The 15,799-nt window shown below is 51.8% G+C and overlaps 4 protein-coding genes across 4 annotated transcripts; 2 read left to right on the top strand and 2 right to left on the bottom strand.

Moving 5' to 3' along the window:
- Positions 1 to 531: 531 nt before the first annotated feature.
- SMAC4_09619 (uncharacterized protein) lies at positions 532 to 1,819 on the bottom strand (the record flags this gene model as incomplete). The annotated part of the gene is made up of 2 exons (XM_066090987.1): positions 532 to 1,041; positions 1,655 to 1,819. 2 exons carry the CDS (start codon positions 1,817 to 1,819, stop codon positions 532 to 534), a joined length of 675 nt encoding a protein of 224 aa, XP_065945975.1.
- A 1,831-nt stretch (positions 1,820 to 3,650) lies between these two features.
- SMAC4_13193 (uncharacterized protein) lies at positions 3,651 to 3,983 on the top strand (the record flags this gene model as incomplete). Its single annotated transcript, XM_066091306.1, has 1 exon — positions 3,651 to 3,983. The coding sequence occupies one exon, from the start codon at positions 3,651 to 3,653 to the stop codon at positions 3,981 to 3,983; it is 333 nt and encodes a 110-aa protein (XP_065945974.1).
- Positions 3,984 to 4,688: 705 nt separating this feature from the next.
- Positions 4,689 to 6,411, bottom strand: SMAC4_09466 (uncharacterized protein; the record flags this gene model as incomplete). The annotated part of the gene is made up of 1 exon (XM_024656014.2): positions 4,689 to 6,411. The coding sequence occupies one exon, from the start codon at positions 6,409 to 6,411 to the stop codon at positions 5,047 to 5,049; it is 1,365 nt and encodes a 454-aa protein (XP_024510963.2). The 3' UTR covers positions 4,689 to 5,046.
- Positions 6,412 to 7,739: 1,328 nt separating this feature from the next.
- SMAC4_09467 (uncharacterized protein) lies at positions 7,740 to 11,612 on the top strand (the record flags this gene model as incomplete). The annotated part of the gene is made up of 5 exons (XM_003349040.2): positions 7,740 to 7,832; positions 7,893 to 8,090; positions 8,239 to 9,779; positions 9,847 to 10,189; positions 10,282 to 11,612. 5 exons carry the CDS (start codon positions 7,740 to 7,742, stop codon positions 10,528 to 10,530), a joined length of 2,424 nt encoding a protein of 807 aa, XP_003349088.1. The 3' UTR covers positions 10,531 to 11,612.
- Between the last annotated feature and the right edge of the window lie 4,187 nt (positions 11,613 to 15,799).

The following is a 15,799-nucleotide window of genomic DNA, read 5'->3' as shown; positions in this document are numbered from 1 at the left end:
CCCTTCCCACCTGGGTGCCAGACAACTACATCAAGTCCATATTCCTAAAGCACCATGATGTCTCCGGCTGTGAACTGTAAACTATAGCTCCCTTCCATCAAGAACACTGCCTGCTTTGTGCCAGCATCTTAAGTAGAGAACTGGATGAGTCCATATGTCGACTGTCAGGCTGTAACAATCCCCGTTTGGATGGCATTTAAGAATCTTCCACTCTCTCATCACACCCTCCTCAGTACCTGGTTGTGGCAAATCATCATTGCGGACCATCATTTCGATCTTCGTACACCCGGGGGAGAGTACGTTAGGCGGGAGCCCAGCACTTCGCCACTCCCTTCCGTCTACAATATATGTCGATTCCAATCCACCAAGAGCATGCAGCGGCGCTCTTAAAGATCGCAATTCTTGCATGTGCGGGAGGTAGTCCAAGACGGCAGATGGTCCGAACCGCCCCTCGGAGAAGTGGCTGAAGGCCGGAAACCAGTCCATCTCAAGGACCTCGAGCGTGGTCCTGTACTTGAGCAAGATGGTGTTCTAGTTGGGCCATTGAGGAGCGGGATGGACAGGGCAATAGACGAACCACCTATATGTAACGAGCTTGTCAAAACCGTACACCATACGAAGCTCACGCAGGCAGTTATTGGTGTTTAGCCAGTTGGTAAGGATCTTCAGGTCGAAGTACGGACTCTGAAGCGGTTCCAGCTCGTTGCCAACCAATGTGAGACGTTCGACGGAGGGGGGTAAACCGGCTGGGTATCCGGGTACGTAATCCTGGAGATTTGTTTGCCACAGAAGGGCACCGAAGTCAAGACTGAGAGATGTCAGCTTTGAGCTGTGATCCTCGGCTAGGCTGACGTAGACTGAAGGTTCCTGGATTGGTTGCCTTGCTTCCTGCGGTGGATAGCGTTGCGGTGAGCCGAAGGAGATTCGAGTGGCTGCAAGATTCGGGCATAGTTGGACGGTTGCGGTGAGGAGCTGGTCTTCCATGGTGTGGAGGTTGATCGGTGTAGAATCGATTAAGGGTACCGTATAAAGGTGAGGTTGCTGTTAGCTAGGCGATGGAGCGTGCCTTGTAATAAGGGAATTGTGCGACGGAAGAAGCTTTCGTTGGGAAGCTCTTTGGCCGCGTCGATGGCGAACAGCGGCATGAGGTAGAAGATGAACTCGGCCAGTACCAGAGTGGGGGGTGCGAACTGATATGCCAATGGGCGCGGGTGATCTTGGAGAACTGCGACAAAACAGCGCACATGAGGTCTGTTGTAAGGGTAAAGAAGCAAACTGCGCAAAAGGCGCATGAGATGTCCGGTGGTTTTGACCATCGCGAACTTGAACAAAGCCCGCTGGGCGGGGTTGCTGAAAATCTTTGATACAAGGGCAAGGGCGCGCAAGTCTCTGTACGCGGGTGTTACGATCCAATCGTTGAGCCTCATGTAAGCTAGATAGATTGACGAATCAGATAGGACCCGGGGTCCCGAGTCTACGGGACCACGGGACGGGGTTGAAGACCAGTATATAAGAAGGCCTCCCGCCCTTCGTTATACCTGGTTCTTCAGCAAGCAATAGCTATCACAATCTATCAGTACCTTTTGGCTACTACACTGTTACTCTATTGTTCTATCCCAGCGATAATACTCCTGTGCTTGTAACGGTTCGTCACAGCGGGTGACCAGCTTGAGGTGTTGGACGTGGCTGAATCGAGGTATGGGTTGACGATGGCATTTGTGAATGTGCTGGTTTGTTCGTCCGGTGCAACGCTGGCGATGTCGCCGCAGAATTCGGCGACGGTCTCAAGCAGCTCCAAAGAGAGCTCCTGAAGTGTCATTTTTGGTGAAGCCAATCGATGCCGTTCAAGGGGCGCCGATGAAGGGGAGCTTGGAAATGGCAGTTATGATACCAATACTGGTAGCGGGTGGTTTGCCTCTGGGGATTTTGTTGGTCGTGAACCGTTCGACAGGCTGTCCGAGAAGGAAGATTAGTAATCTGTGGGCAGAATGTTGCCTTCTAAGTAAGAGGTAACTTACCTGGATGGCCAATAGGTAAGTTGTGACGATCCAAATTGTGATAGAGATCAACTCAATGATGGGTGTTAAGTTGGCGGGACGAGCTTGAGAATTGTCGGTACGGTTTTTGTTGGTTGATAAGTCGGTGCAGGGAATAAGGGCGCCTTCGAGACGGTATTGGAAAACGACACTTGCGTTGCGCGATTGGTAATTGTGATTATGGGAGTAAGTCAAATACTATGCGTTCCTCGGTGCAGTCGAGGTTGGAGTGTTGTTTTGTTCCAGGGAGAAAATTGGTGGAGGCTAGAGCAAGGGAGGATTAAATACCTAGTCAGGGTGCTATCAGTTTTGGTTGAAGGGTGAGTGAACCTTCAATGCAGTGGTGAGGGTTCGGGAGTAAATGGCGTGCGGAGTGAATTGGTCGGAGAGTGAATGAGTCCCGGACTCCATGGACCCGGTCCCGCCCCGGCACGGCCGGCCCGTGCGCGGCAGCAAACCTTCACGGACACTGGCTCATATCTACACCAAAACTAAAGCAATCATGCTGCAATTAAATATCAACGTCTTTTCACTGCTGAAGCCGTATAGGAAACTTCCCCGTGTCAATTGGACTCCCAACTCCGTTTGTGATGCCTTGACGCCCATATCTCAACAAGATTCCGAATACTGTGTTTTTCAGCCAAAGTGTATGGGATAAATGTTCACGAACGACGACGAAACAGGCGGTGGGTACACAATTTTACCAAGTGAGTAATTGAATTCTTCTACACGCAGTGGAGGAAGCAGTCCAACTATTGAAACAGATAACCATATGAGAACCGTAACCACCTCATGGAAAGAAACCTCGTTGAATCATGGTGAGGGCTCCATGAACATACCACCTTCCCCTAATAAACTGACATTTTGTAGCTTCTAGGCCCAGTAAGTAAGGTAGAATTGGAACATGCTCTCATTGAAGTTCTCTCCACCAATTCATCCAGTATAATCCCCGCCTGGTCCTACAGCGTCCTTAACATGAAACCATGTCCGTGAATTCACTAGTAGTTGTATCCAACAACAATCCACTCGTCCTCCGTTCCATCCTCACCACTGCCGCCCTGGAGCATCTCTATGACCATCAACTCCAGGTTCTTCAAACGCAGGAGGAAGTGTAGTCCGCATGAAATACGTACAATCATCCTGGCCGGGGGGAGGACCGAACTCTTGGCCCGTTTTCTTTCTTTCTATGAAAGGTATGGCCAATATTCGTCTGCGTTCTATACACGTATACTCCACATCAATATAGTAGTTTAGCTGGTTAAGACAGAGTGTGCCCTTCCTGTCCCTAGTAGATAATCGCTTATCCCTGCCTGACAAACTGTTTCAAGCGCAGCAATAAGCGCCTTTCTCCATTTAACTCTCTAGAACTCTCTTCCTAATTCAACTTCTACCCACCCACACCGTCTCAAACCGTTTCTGAACTCTCCATCTCCACCACCTCGCCCTTCCTCTGAAACCCAACCATCCTCCACGTCACCTCCCACACATCTTCCTCCTGCAACAAAAAGACTTGGCACCAAGTGTTAGTGTTAACGCTAGGTTGCCCGCAAAACTACTAACACCACCAAAAATCGCCGTTTTTACGGTCGATATCACAACAACCGCAACGACGAAATGTCTAAACCTCCGCCCTCCGAGGCCCCCAAACCGCCGCCGCTGGCCATAATACCGGTTATCCCCCTGCCGGACACGCTTTGCGTCCCGCCCCCGCCCCCCACGACGGTGCAGTCGGCCAAGAGAGCCCGGACTGCGGACGAGGAAGTCCGTCACGCCCACACCACCACCACTGCCAACACCACTAGAAACATCTCGTCCTTCGCAGAGACGGTCATCTCCGATGCTCTCGCCAAAGCTGAAGTCTATCGTTCCATCGCCACTGTCCTCGACTCTGAACTCGCCCGCATCTCCGTCGTCTCTTCGAGCGAGAGCGAGAGCGGGGAGGAGTGACCTTGCCCTTTTCTTTTGTCTTTTCCTTTGTTCTACGGGTCCCGCCATATACTGGCGGCTCGCCCACTGGGCGATTTGATTGGAGGTGTTGGGCCGCGTGTACGCTACGGGCAACACATGATTTATACTGGCAATAGGCCTCGGGTTGCCCTCGGGTTAATGGTCTTTTGGTGGACATTTAGGGCACTGCTCTTATCTTTGTACGCGAGATTCACCGATGTGGCACGTCTCATGCCCTACGGGAGGCGGAAGTGGACGTTAAAAATAACAACAACAACAACAACCGGGTGTCAGCATAGCTTTCTGATTATCGCGACATAAGAGTAGGTTTGGGCGAGGATGCAAATCCCTATTGGCATTGAGGAGAGCGCAAAGGCAATTTTAGTGGTGTTTGTAAGGTTCGTGTTGCCGGAAGTGCAGACAATGAGCGGAAAAGATTTCCAGTTTGGATGAGGATGGAAGCGACAGGAAACTTAAATAGTGGAAGGTCAAAGGATGACGCAGCAGTGTAATGGCTCCTTGGACACGTGATTATGACCGGTTCATGAACAGCAAACAGGAGAAGATGGGAGGTGTGACGGGCCAGCGAAACCGTGACTCTGAAAGGGAAGGCATGACCACCAACGGGCCAGTGAGTTGGTTCCTGAATCTTGTTGGGGATGTGGAAGTGCCGACCCTGGTGGTGACAAAGACCACAGACGGAATGTACCTGCCTACTCAGCCCGGAGTTCGGGAACAAAGGCATGAGCATTGCACAGGGGTGTTCCACGATACCCGCGCGCCTTGAGATATCATGTCTTTGTGAATGCCTTGTGTCTACCCAACGCTGTCAAACATCTCCGGTGACAAACACCCTTTTATCTGGATTTTCCTACCCTCTTGACTCCAGCGGATCTCAAATCCCTGATCCCTTCTTTGACCGTGAATCCCAAGAAAACATTGCCAAAGATGAGTTGTACGGAGCAGACGCCTGGGTTGCGTCATCAAGCGTTGAGTCGACCGGTCACAGGTAAGATGACTTCATCGTGAGGGGCTGATAGCGACTCTGCTGGCAGGCTCTCATCTAGAACTCAACACGGACAGTCCTAGATCTCTCAATCTTGCAATAGTAAGAGTCGAAATACACTGTTTCCTCAACAACCACAACATCCATCCTCTTCAAGCTGGGCGGAAGCTTCGCCTGCACCAACTCGAGCACGCCCGGTCCGTCCCACGTGCGAGGGATGTTGATCTCCGGACAATCGTCTCTGAGTGTGTGCAAGAAAGTCTTTAGGTAAGACAGCCTCTTGAGCTCATGCAGGCACGAGAACATCTTGGGCGAGCCAAAGCGCCAAACGGCGTCAAAATTATCGTCCATGATCAGGTTGGTCCCTTCTATCACCAGGACCTCCAAGTTGTCTTTGAGCGACAGCAAAAGGTCGTTCCAGTCGATACCGCACCCTTCTGGATCATAGACTTCATCCCTCCAGACGTCCTCGTCGCACCCACGCATCAGTCGGAGCTCGCGCAGCCTGACGCTGCCGCGCAGCCACCGCCAAAGATTCGTGAGCTTAAGTGAACCATCGTTATGTGGATTTCCAAGTAGTGTTAGGCGCTCGATGCTGGAATGACACCACTCTTTGTCACCGTCTCTGTGAACAACAAGGCCTTTTTCATTATGAAATGCTTCCCAATCGAGGGTGAGCGATGTCACAGAGGAGAAGGGATCCGGAAGGATTGAAAGGTGTATTCGGTCAAGGTCATTGTGGGATCCGCCGCGGCAGAAACTCCCTCCGTAAGAAAGTTGAATGTCTCTGAGCAATGGACATAGCTGGACGATTCCCCTCAGGACGTAGTCCCCCAAGGCGTCGTGGGAGAGCTGCGGAAGCCTTTCAACAACAGATATCCATGTCGATTGGTAGTCATGTGAAAAACATCCGTCTCCTAACCACACCTGAAGTGCTGTCATCACCCCACGGAAAAAGCCACCATCCTGTAGCTCATCAAATATGGGAGTGAACACGGATCCACCTAGAATGTTTATGAATACGTCCAAAGCGTCTGCGCCTACAGGGCCACAGAGTCTGGTGTCCTCCAAGAAGTCCTTGCGAAACACTGCAAAACATCGGACCAAGCTCCTATTGTGTGGGTAGAAGAGCAAGCTCCGGAGTAAGGTCATGATTCCAATGGATCCTTGGACCACGGTGGTGTTAAACAAGGCGCGCTGGGATGGCCCCGTAAGTGCCTTGGAAGCAAGTGATAATGCCCGAAGATCCGCATAAGCTGATGAGTATATGTGAGGATAGACCGATACAGGTCGCCTTTGCGGCCCCACATACCGCTCCTCGGGGGGGTCGAAGCAGTTTATGAGATAGTCGCGTGAGTCATAAGGGACTTGTCCGACGAGCTCGCAGATGTGCTCTCGTATTTCGAGTGACAATTGCTCCATAGGCGCCATCTGAGCGGGACTCGGAAATCAGTTTGCCTGTCAGCATCAATGGACAGAAGGATGTATGCGTCGGCTGGAAACCCATAAGCTCATGCCGCCAGGTGCCTTACCGAGATCCGAGTTATCAAGGAGGTATAAGTGTTGTAGAATGGTTGGCACTGTCGTAAAGTCTGGACTGAGAATAGGGTAATGAAGTGAGGGCTTGGATGTACGACGTTTAAAAAACTCTTCTCTCACTCCAGGAACGACGATTAACCAATCCACGACGGGCAATAAGCGCGCTAGTGCTGCTGACGTTCCTCTTGACTAGGTAGTAGGCACAACCACCTAGTCCTCATTCGGTTTCCGGGAAAGCGTGAGGTTGCATTGCGTTGAGTCAAATTGAAAAATAGCACAAAGTCGATTGGATTGACAGTTGTTGTGTCGGGTCATCAATGATGATGAAGAAGCGATGTTGGTGCTAGTCAAGAGGGGGACGAGAAAGTATCGCGGCCGACATCTGCAAGATACTGGGTTCATCTCTTTGTGTCACAACCCAAAGAAATTAAGGCTGAAGCGAAGCGAGAGAAAGAATTGCGTTGGGTGGTGCAGTGCGCGACAAATAAGAAAGAAAAGTAAGAAAAGGGAAAGGGGAAAAGAGGAAAGGAAAAAAGAATTGGGGTCGTGCAGGGTGGAATAGGCTCCGGGCTGGTTCGTGCACGACTTCCCATACAATTGTTGCGATGCTATGCCCCTAATAGCTGCAGGGCCAGTTAACGAGGGAATGCAATATCAGTACATCTCAGCCTGTTAACGCAATCTCCAACCTGCAAAGATCAATCCACCGTCTGCCCTCATGTTGAACCAGAAGATGGCCGGTCAACTGGGCCATGATATCCGAGGGCAGGGATTTGTATACTTCCTGAGGAGAGCATAGAGAATATTGATGTTACAGCACAGATGCTAACGTAGACGACATTGCCCCTGGATTTCACTTTGACCATCCATTACGGCGAAGCCATATCAACCGTGATACCCCGCGTCGCGCTTCCGAGTTTATGTCGGTCGCCAGGCTTTTTTTTTTTTCTGTTGTTATTTTTAACGTCTACTTCCGCCTCCCGTAGGGCATGAGACGTGCCGCACCGGTGAGTCTAGCATACAAAATTAAGAGCAATGCCCTAACTGTCCACCAAAACCATTGATCCGAGGGCAAACCGAGGCCTATTGCCAGTGTAAATCATGTGTTGCCCATAGCGTAAACGCGGCCCAACACTTGTAATCGAATCGCCCAGTGGGCGAGCCGCCAGTATATGACGGAACCTGTAGCACAAAGGAAAAAAATAAAAGAAATGACAAAATCACTCCTCTCCGCTCTCGTTCTCGCTCTCCTCCTCCCGCAAGGCCTCCTCCCGTCTCCTTGCACGGTGAACGAGCCTGTCCAAGTCCACCGTAACCCTCTCAATATCGTGGCCATGGCCAACCTCCACCCCTCTACTCCGTAGAAACCCCGTAAGGTTGTCAGCGGCGCCACCGCCGTCAGTGTGCTGTTGCCAGAGGGTCTGGCGCCATGCCTATCTCGTGCAAGTCCACGAAAAGAAGTGCGAGGTCTGGATCCTAGCGATGAAGCGCTCCCAGTAAATTCCAATAGCAAGGGAGAGATTCTCCCGCGTAGCCGCTTCGCCCGTGACGGGAGAAACTGCGTATGCCTTCCTGCAGAAAAAGGGATGGAAGGGATTCTTCCAGCTTCCACAGAAGCATTTTAGCAGGGCGTCCTCGTGCTCGAAGCGCTCGTGGTAGTCCTTGAAATCTCCGTGGCCAGACCTAGCCGGCCTTCAACTATCTGTGCAGGAAGCAAGGCCTGGAGATCTACCACACAACGGCAGCGGAATTGAGGAAGAGATTCGCCGAGGGGAAGCCGGGGCGGAGGAGGATGCCCAGGCTAAAGAGGAACAAGACGGCGACCTAGATCCTGAGGGTGTAAAGCTGACGGAGGACATGGCCAGGAAAATTCTGTCGGGCGAGGGCCTCAAGCACAAGCGCCGGCTGCACAAGAGACTCCACGGGTTCATCAACGCCCTGGCGGGTATCGGAACCAAGGAGACCCTCAGCGCAGCCAAGCTATCGCTAACGGTCCGATTAACCAGGACAGATGAGGATATCACTGTCTGCGAGAAGGTGATGCTGGCCGAACTAGTAGAGTTGGGTCGGATTTCCGAGGAAGACGTTACCAAGTTCCATGAGAAAGCCGACCGCTCACCCAAGACTGTCGAACAAATCTGCAAGTCGTGTATTCCATGCGCGAGAACCAAGCCGTCACGTCGACTTCGTCAAGGTCTGCTTAAGCCCCTGTCCGTACCACACGCGCCATGGCGGGACATCTCGATTGACTACGTCACCCCGCTGCCCAAATGCCTACACCTGGGTCAGGAGTTCAAGCACGTCGCCGTCGTTGTCGATAGACTGACTAAAATGCGCCACTTCATCCCCACTGTCACAATGGAACCCGAGGAGTTGGCAGACCGCTTCATCGAGCGCGTGTTCTCCCTCCACGGCCTGCCCGACACGGTTCTTTCCGACCGTGGCTCCCAGTTCATATCACGGCTTTGGTCGACTCTCTGCCAACGACTGGGTATCGTTAGACGACTGACGTCTGCCTTCCACCCGCAGTCGAATGCGCAGACGGAGCGTATCAACGTAAGAATGGAAAAATTCCTGCGACTCTTCATCAACTGGGCACAGATTAATTGGGCTCGCTGGCTGCCAATTGCCGAATTCGCCGGCAATAACATGAAGTCAGAAACTACCGGCCAGACACCTTTCTTCGCGAACTACGCTTTCCACCCTCGCATGGGCATCGAACCCGCTACGCCGTGCCAGCCAAACCTGTCCCCCCAACAGCAACAGGAATATTTCAAAGGCACCGAGCTGGCGACACGTTTCAAGGCCGTGTGGGACTCAGTTGTTATGATGTCTCGACAAACACAAGACCGCTACAAGAACAACGCGAACATGAAGCGACAGGACGCGCCGAGATACAAGGTGGGTTACCGGGTCATGCTCGACACAACCAACCTCGTTGATGGCCGACCTCACAAGAAGTACTCCGCGGGCTCTGAAGGGCCCTTCGACATACTCTGGGCCGACACTCACAACGTCAAGCTGAAGCTGAGGACCCCAGTTCGTCTTCTTATCAAGGTGCCCCGCGGTTTACCTTGCACCAGTCCAGCCCTCTATATCCTTCGTTGCGCTCCACGATTATTCGGAAGAACCGCACGAATGAATAGCACGATCGCTGAAGCCAACCGAGCACATCTCTCCTATATACTTCAACAGCCTCTCATCAGCCACCACTGCCACGCGCAGCGCGCTAGATACGACCTCTACGACCCGTGAGGCAGCATCTTCTTGCACCCCTACCTACCTATCTCCGCCACCGCTGACCACTTGACCTCTCAGATCCTCACTCCATTCTCAGCCACCTCGCAGACTCACCTCAAACCCTTCAACCCTTCAACCCTTACAACGCTCGCCGCCATCGCACCCCTCACAACCAGACCCCCAGGCCAACCGCCAGCATCAAAGATGTCCAACTCCAACTCCAACCCCAACCGCATCATCCCCCACAGCCGAATCCTTGCACATCCCAAACGAGTACTACCCCAACCCTCGCACGCCGACGGGCCCGCTCCTCTACGTCTACGGCCACCTCAACGCCATCGGCACCTTGCAACTGCGCAAGCCCGGCGACAAGGACAAGAAACATTTCTTGCCGGAGGAAGTGCGCAAGGAGTGTGTGGAGGTAGCTTTTCCGTGCCTGAAGTGTCGCAACTCGCGGGAGTTTGGGTGTGGAATGGGAGCACTAGGAAGTATGTTCCGAGCATCAACTTCCAGTTAGCCGTCTACGACAATAGCAGGAGGGTTCCTGGTGCCGGTGGTAGGCCGGTTGCTGTCGCTATACCCATGGCTCCCATCGCTAGGGCTCCGGACGGCATGTCTCTGTCTTGGTACCGGCCGAATCAACGTGACCTGTTGCTGCAGGAAAGGGAGAGGCAGCTTCGAAGACAGACGGTGGAGCTTGCGAGAGAGAAGGAGGAGCTGGAAAAGCAGATGCAAGCGGAGAGACTAAGAGATCGCGAGTAGAGGAACTGAGGAAGGTGCCCTCTTACCTCTACCGTATCGAACATCGATGACTGTTTGGGGAAGAGATCTTCTGCTTCAGCACTCACACAGAAACTAAAGAGGCGTACAAATGTCTCCATAAAGTCAGTTTGAGGAAGGAAAGGTCCCAACGTTGGTTCTACGACAAACAGCGCTGGGAAAACTTTGAACGGGGACAAGAATTAGAGCGAGGAAGGAAAAAGGGAGAGGAGGGAGAGGTAAGACTGGTTCAAAGAGATTGAAAGAAGGCGGCGGAAAAGGGTTGGAATTGACATAGGGAAGCAAACGAGCCAATATTCGAAGCTAGAGAATTAAGCGTTGACGAGATGGACTTCCAAGCCGGGTACATCACACGCTCAGGAAGTTGGCCTATAACGTATTTGCTGGAATCCGACTTTGGCAGCACCGCAATGATGACTAGATTGGGAAATAATTCTCGAAAAACCTCAACCGATCAGGTCAGCACTCACTGGTCCCAAAGTCTCACTCGAGGTCCATTCGACGACCGTCTTCTGCAGCCCAGGTTCGAGGCTAGCTGCAAGCAGCACTCACCGCCCACCAAGCCAACAAGGAACGGATCTCAACCTATCATCCCAATCCCTTCCATCGCTCATCTGATCCAGTGACGGTAGCTCATCGAGATAACTGATCAGACACATGATCACGCCTTTGCTTACTAGGCGCTAACACTTGCCATGTTTATCTTCCACCTTTTAGTCATCTATGACAGCAAAACGACAAGGCATACGAGGTCTGATTTGTCTGTATTACGAGTGTCAGTATTGCTTGGAAACCAAGCGAAACCGGAGTGTCAGAACCGGAGCCTCATACCCATCCACCCGCTGTGTAAGCGCCTGAACTCCGACACAACATGTGGCCCTGTAGGGTAGGATGACCATTGCCGCCCCGGTGTTAGGCGGCCGCAATCGGAGACCAGGCGCCGCATGGCCACATAACCGCCGGCGTACCAACTATTGTGCCGTACTTGCACAGCTGGGTAGATCCTTGTGGTACGCGGGAGTGAGACGAGTCACGAATGACGGGATGTAGGGTACTTAGTCGAAACTTTCCCTAGGGGCTGGATCTGGTTGAATGGGCTGTAGAAGGTTACATGAGCGGAACGGAAGTCGGCGCGGTTTTGTTAAATGTGCGTTGGGTTAGAAGGCTGGGAGAGGATGGTGGCTGGTCTGCTAGATCATTGGCTACCAAACAAACAATTGCGAAGCTCGCCCGTTATTCGGGTTTCGACCAAACAGAGTATAGATGCGCATTGCCCTAAGGATTGTGTTGTGAGCGAGCTGGGCCCCGTGATCACGATGGAGTAGGCTGGTCCGGCACTGTCAGAGCCGGCTCCCGTGTGGTCATGGCTCGGTACTCGGGTTCGTGGAATATGAGATACTTCTGATATTGTGGGTCTTGTGCTGGCCAGGATATCTGTTATGACGAGAAGGCATGTGATATCATTGAGGAATTGCCTATAATAGATAGGGCTTTTTTTGTTCTGTGGAAAACGAGGCTCACCGCTTCGACGGTCGCTGAAAACACCGGAAAGAACTACACATTAGCCAATGGTGAGCAGTACCTCGTATCGTAAATCTTGGATAAAGCCACCCGGTGCCATTCATGTGAGAGATACTCAGGACAAGATCATGATTGACGTGCCAGAACCGGCGGTCGGAGGGTAGCCAAGCTGTGTCGTAGTGACGAAACGCAATCTGAGCCGCATCGGTGGACTGAATGAGCATAGTCATCGCTGACATAGCAAATGGGTGTCGTACAGTTTGGCTGGGATGGGATACGTATGCGGCTCTGCCAGATCATCATTGTAGCATTTGTGGCCCCTGGAGATCTGGGTAGCTCATGGTGCAGGAAGGCCAGGACGAGACATCTCGTGTTGGTTCACTTGGTTGGCTTCGACAATTCCCCTTCTCTGCTGCCTAGTTGTCAGAGAAGATCTCCAAGCCGATGTCGTGTTGGAAACATCATGGTATACGCAATCCCTGGCTGCGCAGCCTCAGTGCGTCGTGTATATTGGCGGGAGGCAAATTTGAGGCTCAAATTGCCCCCAGCTGAACTCAGCCGGACACGGGACTTGAGACGGCACCAAGTTGTCGGTCAGGGTACGTACCGACTTGGGTTTTCCGTTGAAAATTCCCCCCATATCGTATCCCATCCAGTCATGACTTGTCTTCTCGATGAAGTTATATCAGAACTTTCCCAGTCATGTATAAGCTCCACGATTTGCTGTCGTTGTTGGAGAGAACAGTTCCATATGGTGATTCCTACTAAACACACCGTGCTACAGCGCTGTTACCCCTGGCAATGTTGGCTTTTCGGTTGGGTACCAGGTGGTTTGATGTGACGAATGAGAACCCGCCAATCGAACTGGGAGCACCGAATTGGGAAGGACGATATCGTCAATTGCCAGTGGGTCATTTAACCCCATTAACATCATGTTCCAACGACATCGCCGCTCCGGTACAGCGGGATGTAGCTCTGAGGCGAGGTCAAAACTGAAAGCGGTGTCCCTAACATATGTCAGAACTGATCTGCTCCAGCTATATCCATTTTTAGCCCCAGGGATGCGACGAATCGTATCGCGAATTTGGTGGAGGCTGAGTGATTGACTCCGGTTCAGTAGATTGGCTGAAAGGAAAGCCATGGTTCCCTGACAGATGAGCTGTGGAAACCAGTAGTGAAACGCACTCCTGACAATCTGTCTAGAAGTCGGGAGATGAATGGTGGTCGAGTCGGGATGCTTGTACACGTACGTGGACATTCGCAGAAAAGAAAGTTTGGCGATTGACGAAGAAACATGGGATGAACAGGATCCGGGGTAACGAGTTGGAGATGACAGAGAAGAGCCCTGTAAGTTAGTGGACACCCTCTGTCATAGAACAACTACCGAATGGTCAGCAGGCACCGACCGACGATGTTCCGCCATTGAACAAGAGTTTTCAAAGTCAGCAATATGTGGGACGTCGAAATGACTGAATCCTGGTCAAACCGGAATTAATGTTGAGCATCGGCTTTTGGAAGACAAAGTAGCGGAACATGGTCGCATTGATAGAGAGGAATGTGTGGTGGCATCACAAACTTTGACTTGCAGAAAACAACATGTCCAACATCCAATCGCACAAAAAAAAAGATTTTGAGCAAGGGGTCAGGAACTGGTGTTGACAAGGGGGTGTCTCATAGGGCTGAAGGACGGTGAAGATGGTGTCGAGATGTTGCCAATTTTTCGGACCGTCGGAACCACGAAAGGGAAGGAAGATGGAAACACGTTAGGGGGTCAAGATCAAGATCGCCGCTTGCAATCTCCCACACACAATTGTGTCAGCAGAGGAGACACCACTGACGCCCCAAGAACTCGCATTTGGAAATGTAAAATCAGGATTCATAGGAGCAACCTGTCTGCAGGGTAAGCGACAGAGACAAGAGCCATATGTCAGCATTTGATACATGTTTCCGTTGCTGTTGGCTCAAGTGCCGCGGGGTCTTGGTGTGGTGAACGGTCATTTGTGAAGAAAGGAAGTGTGACTAAGCAGCAGTTCATGTGGGGTAATTGGAGGTAAGATTTGGGGCGAGGAGAAATGGATTCGGAGACAAGGCAGACCATGTTGGACAGTCCGAGAAGAAGACCGAAGGTCACGATATCAAATTGGTGTTTGCGGTGAGGGAGTTGTCAGGGAGAAGATTCCTTTGATGTAACGGAGTAAGATGGGGTTGGGAAATGATCTTCAGATGTGGAAAATCTGAGACCGAATGCCCCTGGCCAGCTGTTTGAGATAGAAGGAGCGCCTGGGAGGGAGGGCTGCAGGTGGAATGGCGCAATACGGGGCACCTTGCTTTGGCCGTTGAGGAGGCGCTTTTAACCCGCTAAAAAGCACAGCACTAACACCACGCACATCGACATGACGAGCTACCACCAGCTACCAACAAAACAACACAGCAAACCAACATTGCCCATCCGTCTCCCACTCGTTCTCATTGTTTACGATATTGCCTGACCGCTTGTTTAGATGTTAAAACGTGCTCCGTTGTGGCAACTTTTGTTTCCAGATTTGTGGCTGTCATATGTGGTTCAGCTGCCAAGTCAAAGGCCTCCAACGGATCTATGGACAAGGTACTTCCGGCCAGAAAGGGAATCTGCACCACGAACAGGCGAAGACACGGTACCTGAAAACAATAATTGCGGGACGAAGATACCTACACATTGCTTAGTCCCCCATTGATAAAACACAAATTTTACGATCAGGTATGACATCAAATTGATGAATGCCTTCCATCAGCCTCATCAACTCAGCTGAAAGCTGGTTCATACGGTCATGATAGTTGTCGGGATGTCTCATCTTCTCTTTAATAGCCAGATTGTTAGCAGCAAGAGTCACAAACCCCGGCAGGGCAGCCTTTACTGTTGTTACCGTCTCACTCTCATCCGATCCTTTCTCTCTTCTAACCCAGACAGAGTCATCAACCTGAGGCTCTCGGTCATTAACCAGCTTAGCACCTGCCACCTCACGAGAAATAATACGAGGATCACAACCTGGAAGTGTCCGGGTGTGGTGGGGGAACCTGGAAAGAACCCCTCTTTTCATTTTCACTCGGACCCCACCAAAGGTCGGACTCTTCCCACTTCTGCCTGTCCAGTCGCTTCGTTTCCATCCTTCATCCTTTCCATGTCGCATCTCAGTTGCTCAACACCAATCCAAGATCCCCGACCCGTCAAGCTTTGTAGATCCAAAGTCCCTTCGTCCGCTTCCCCCCTTTCAATTGGGTCTTTCAACTTCCAATCCCTTGTTGCAATCGCAAAAATCCCTCTTGCGAGCCTTGTTAGACGCGACCACCCGAGCTGAACCCAAGAGACGGTCGTTAATGAATACGACGACCTCAATTTTCCAACCAAAGCCGCTCTCCCATCAGCCGCCACGCGCGTCTTCATGGTGATACTTCGCATGATGTACGAACGATGACCCAATACCTCCTCGTGTTACGTCGTCCGACAGGTGTGAAAAAGGGTTCCATTCCAATACTACGACGGTGGGAAAGGCTTGCATGACAGACAGCCATGGCGCACTGAACTAGTAGCGCCCTTTTCAGGGACCCCGACCCAACCACCTCTCCCAGAACTTCCGAGCCGTTTCACGTACCGCAGAGACCCAACAAGGTACCACAGGGCTGCATGACCAAAACCAGTCAAGGTATCGTCACTGGCTGCCGTGTTCGAGTTTCCCGTCTTACTCCAGCCACT

The sequence above is a fragment of the Sordaria macrospora genome, chromosome 2 (assembly GCF_033870435.1).
Source record: "Sordaria macrospora chromosome 2, complete sequence".
Lineage (NCBI taxonomy): Eukaryota > Fungi > Ascomycota > Sordariomycetes > Sordariales > Sordariaceae > Sordaria > Sordaria macrospora.
The sequence above is the reverse complement of the archived record's forward strand: the minus strand, read 5'-3'. Positions and strand labels throughout refer to the sequence as shown.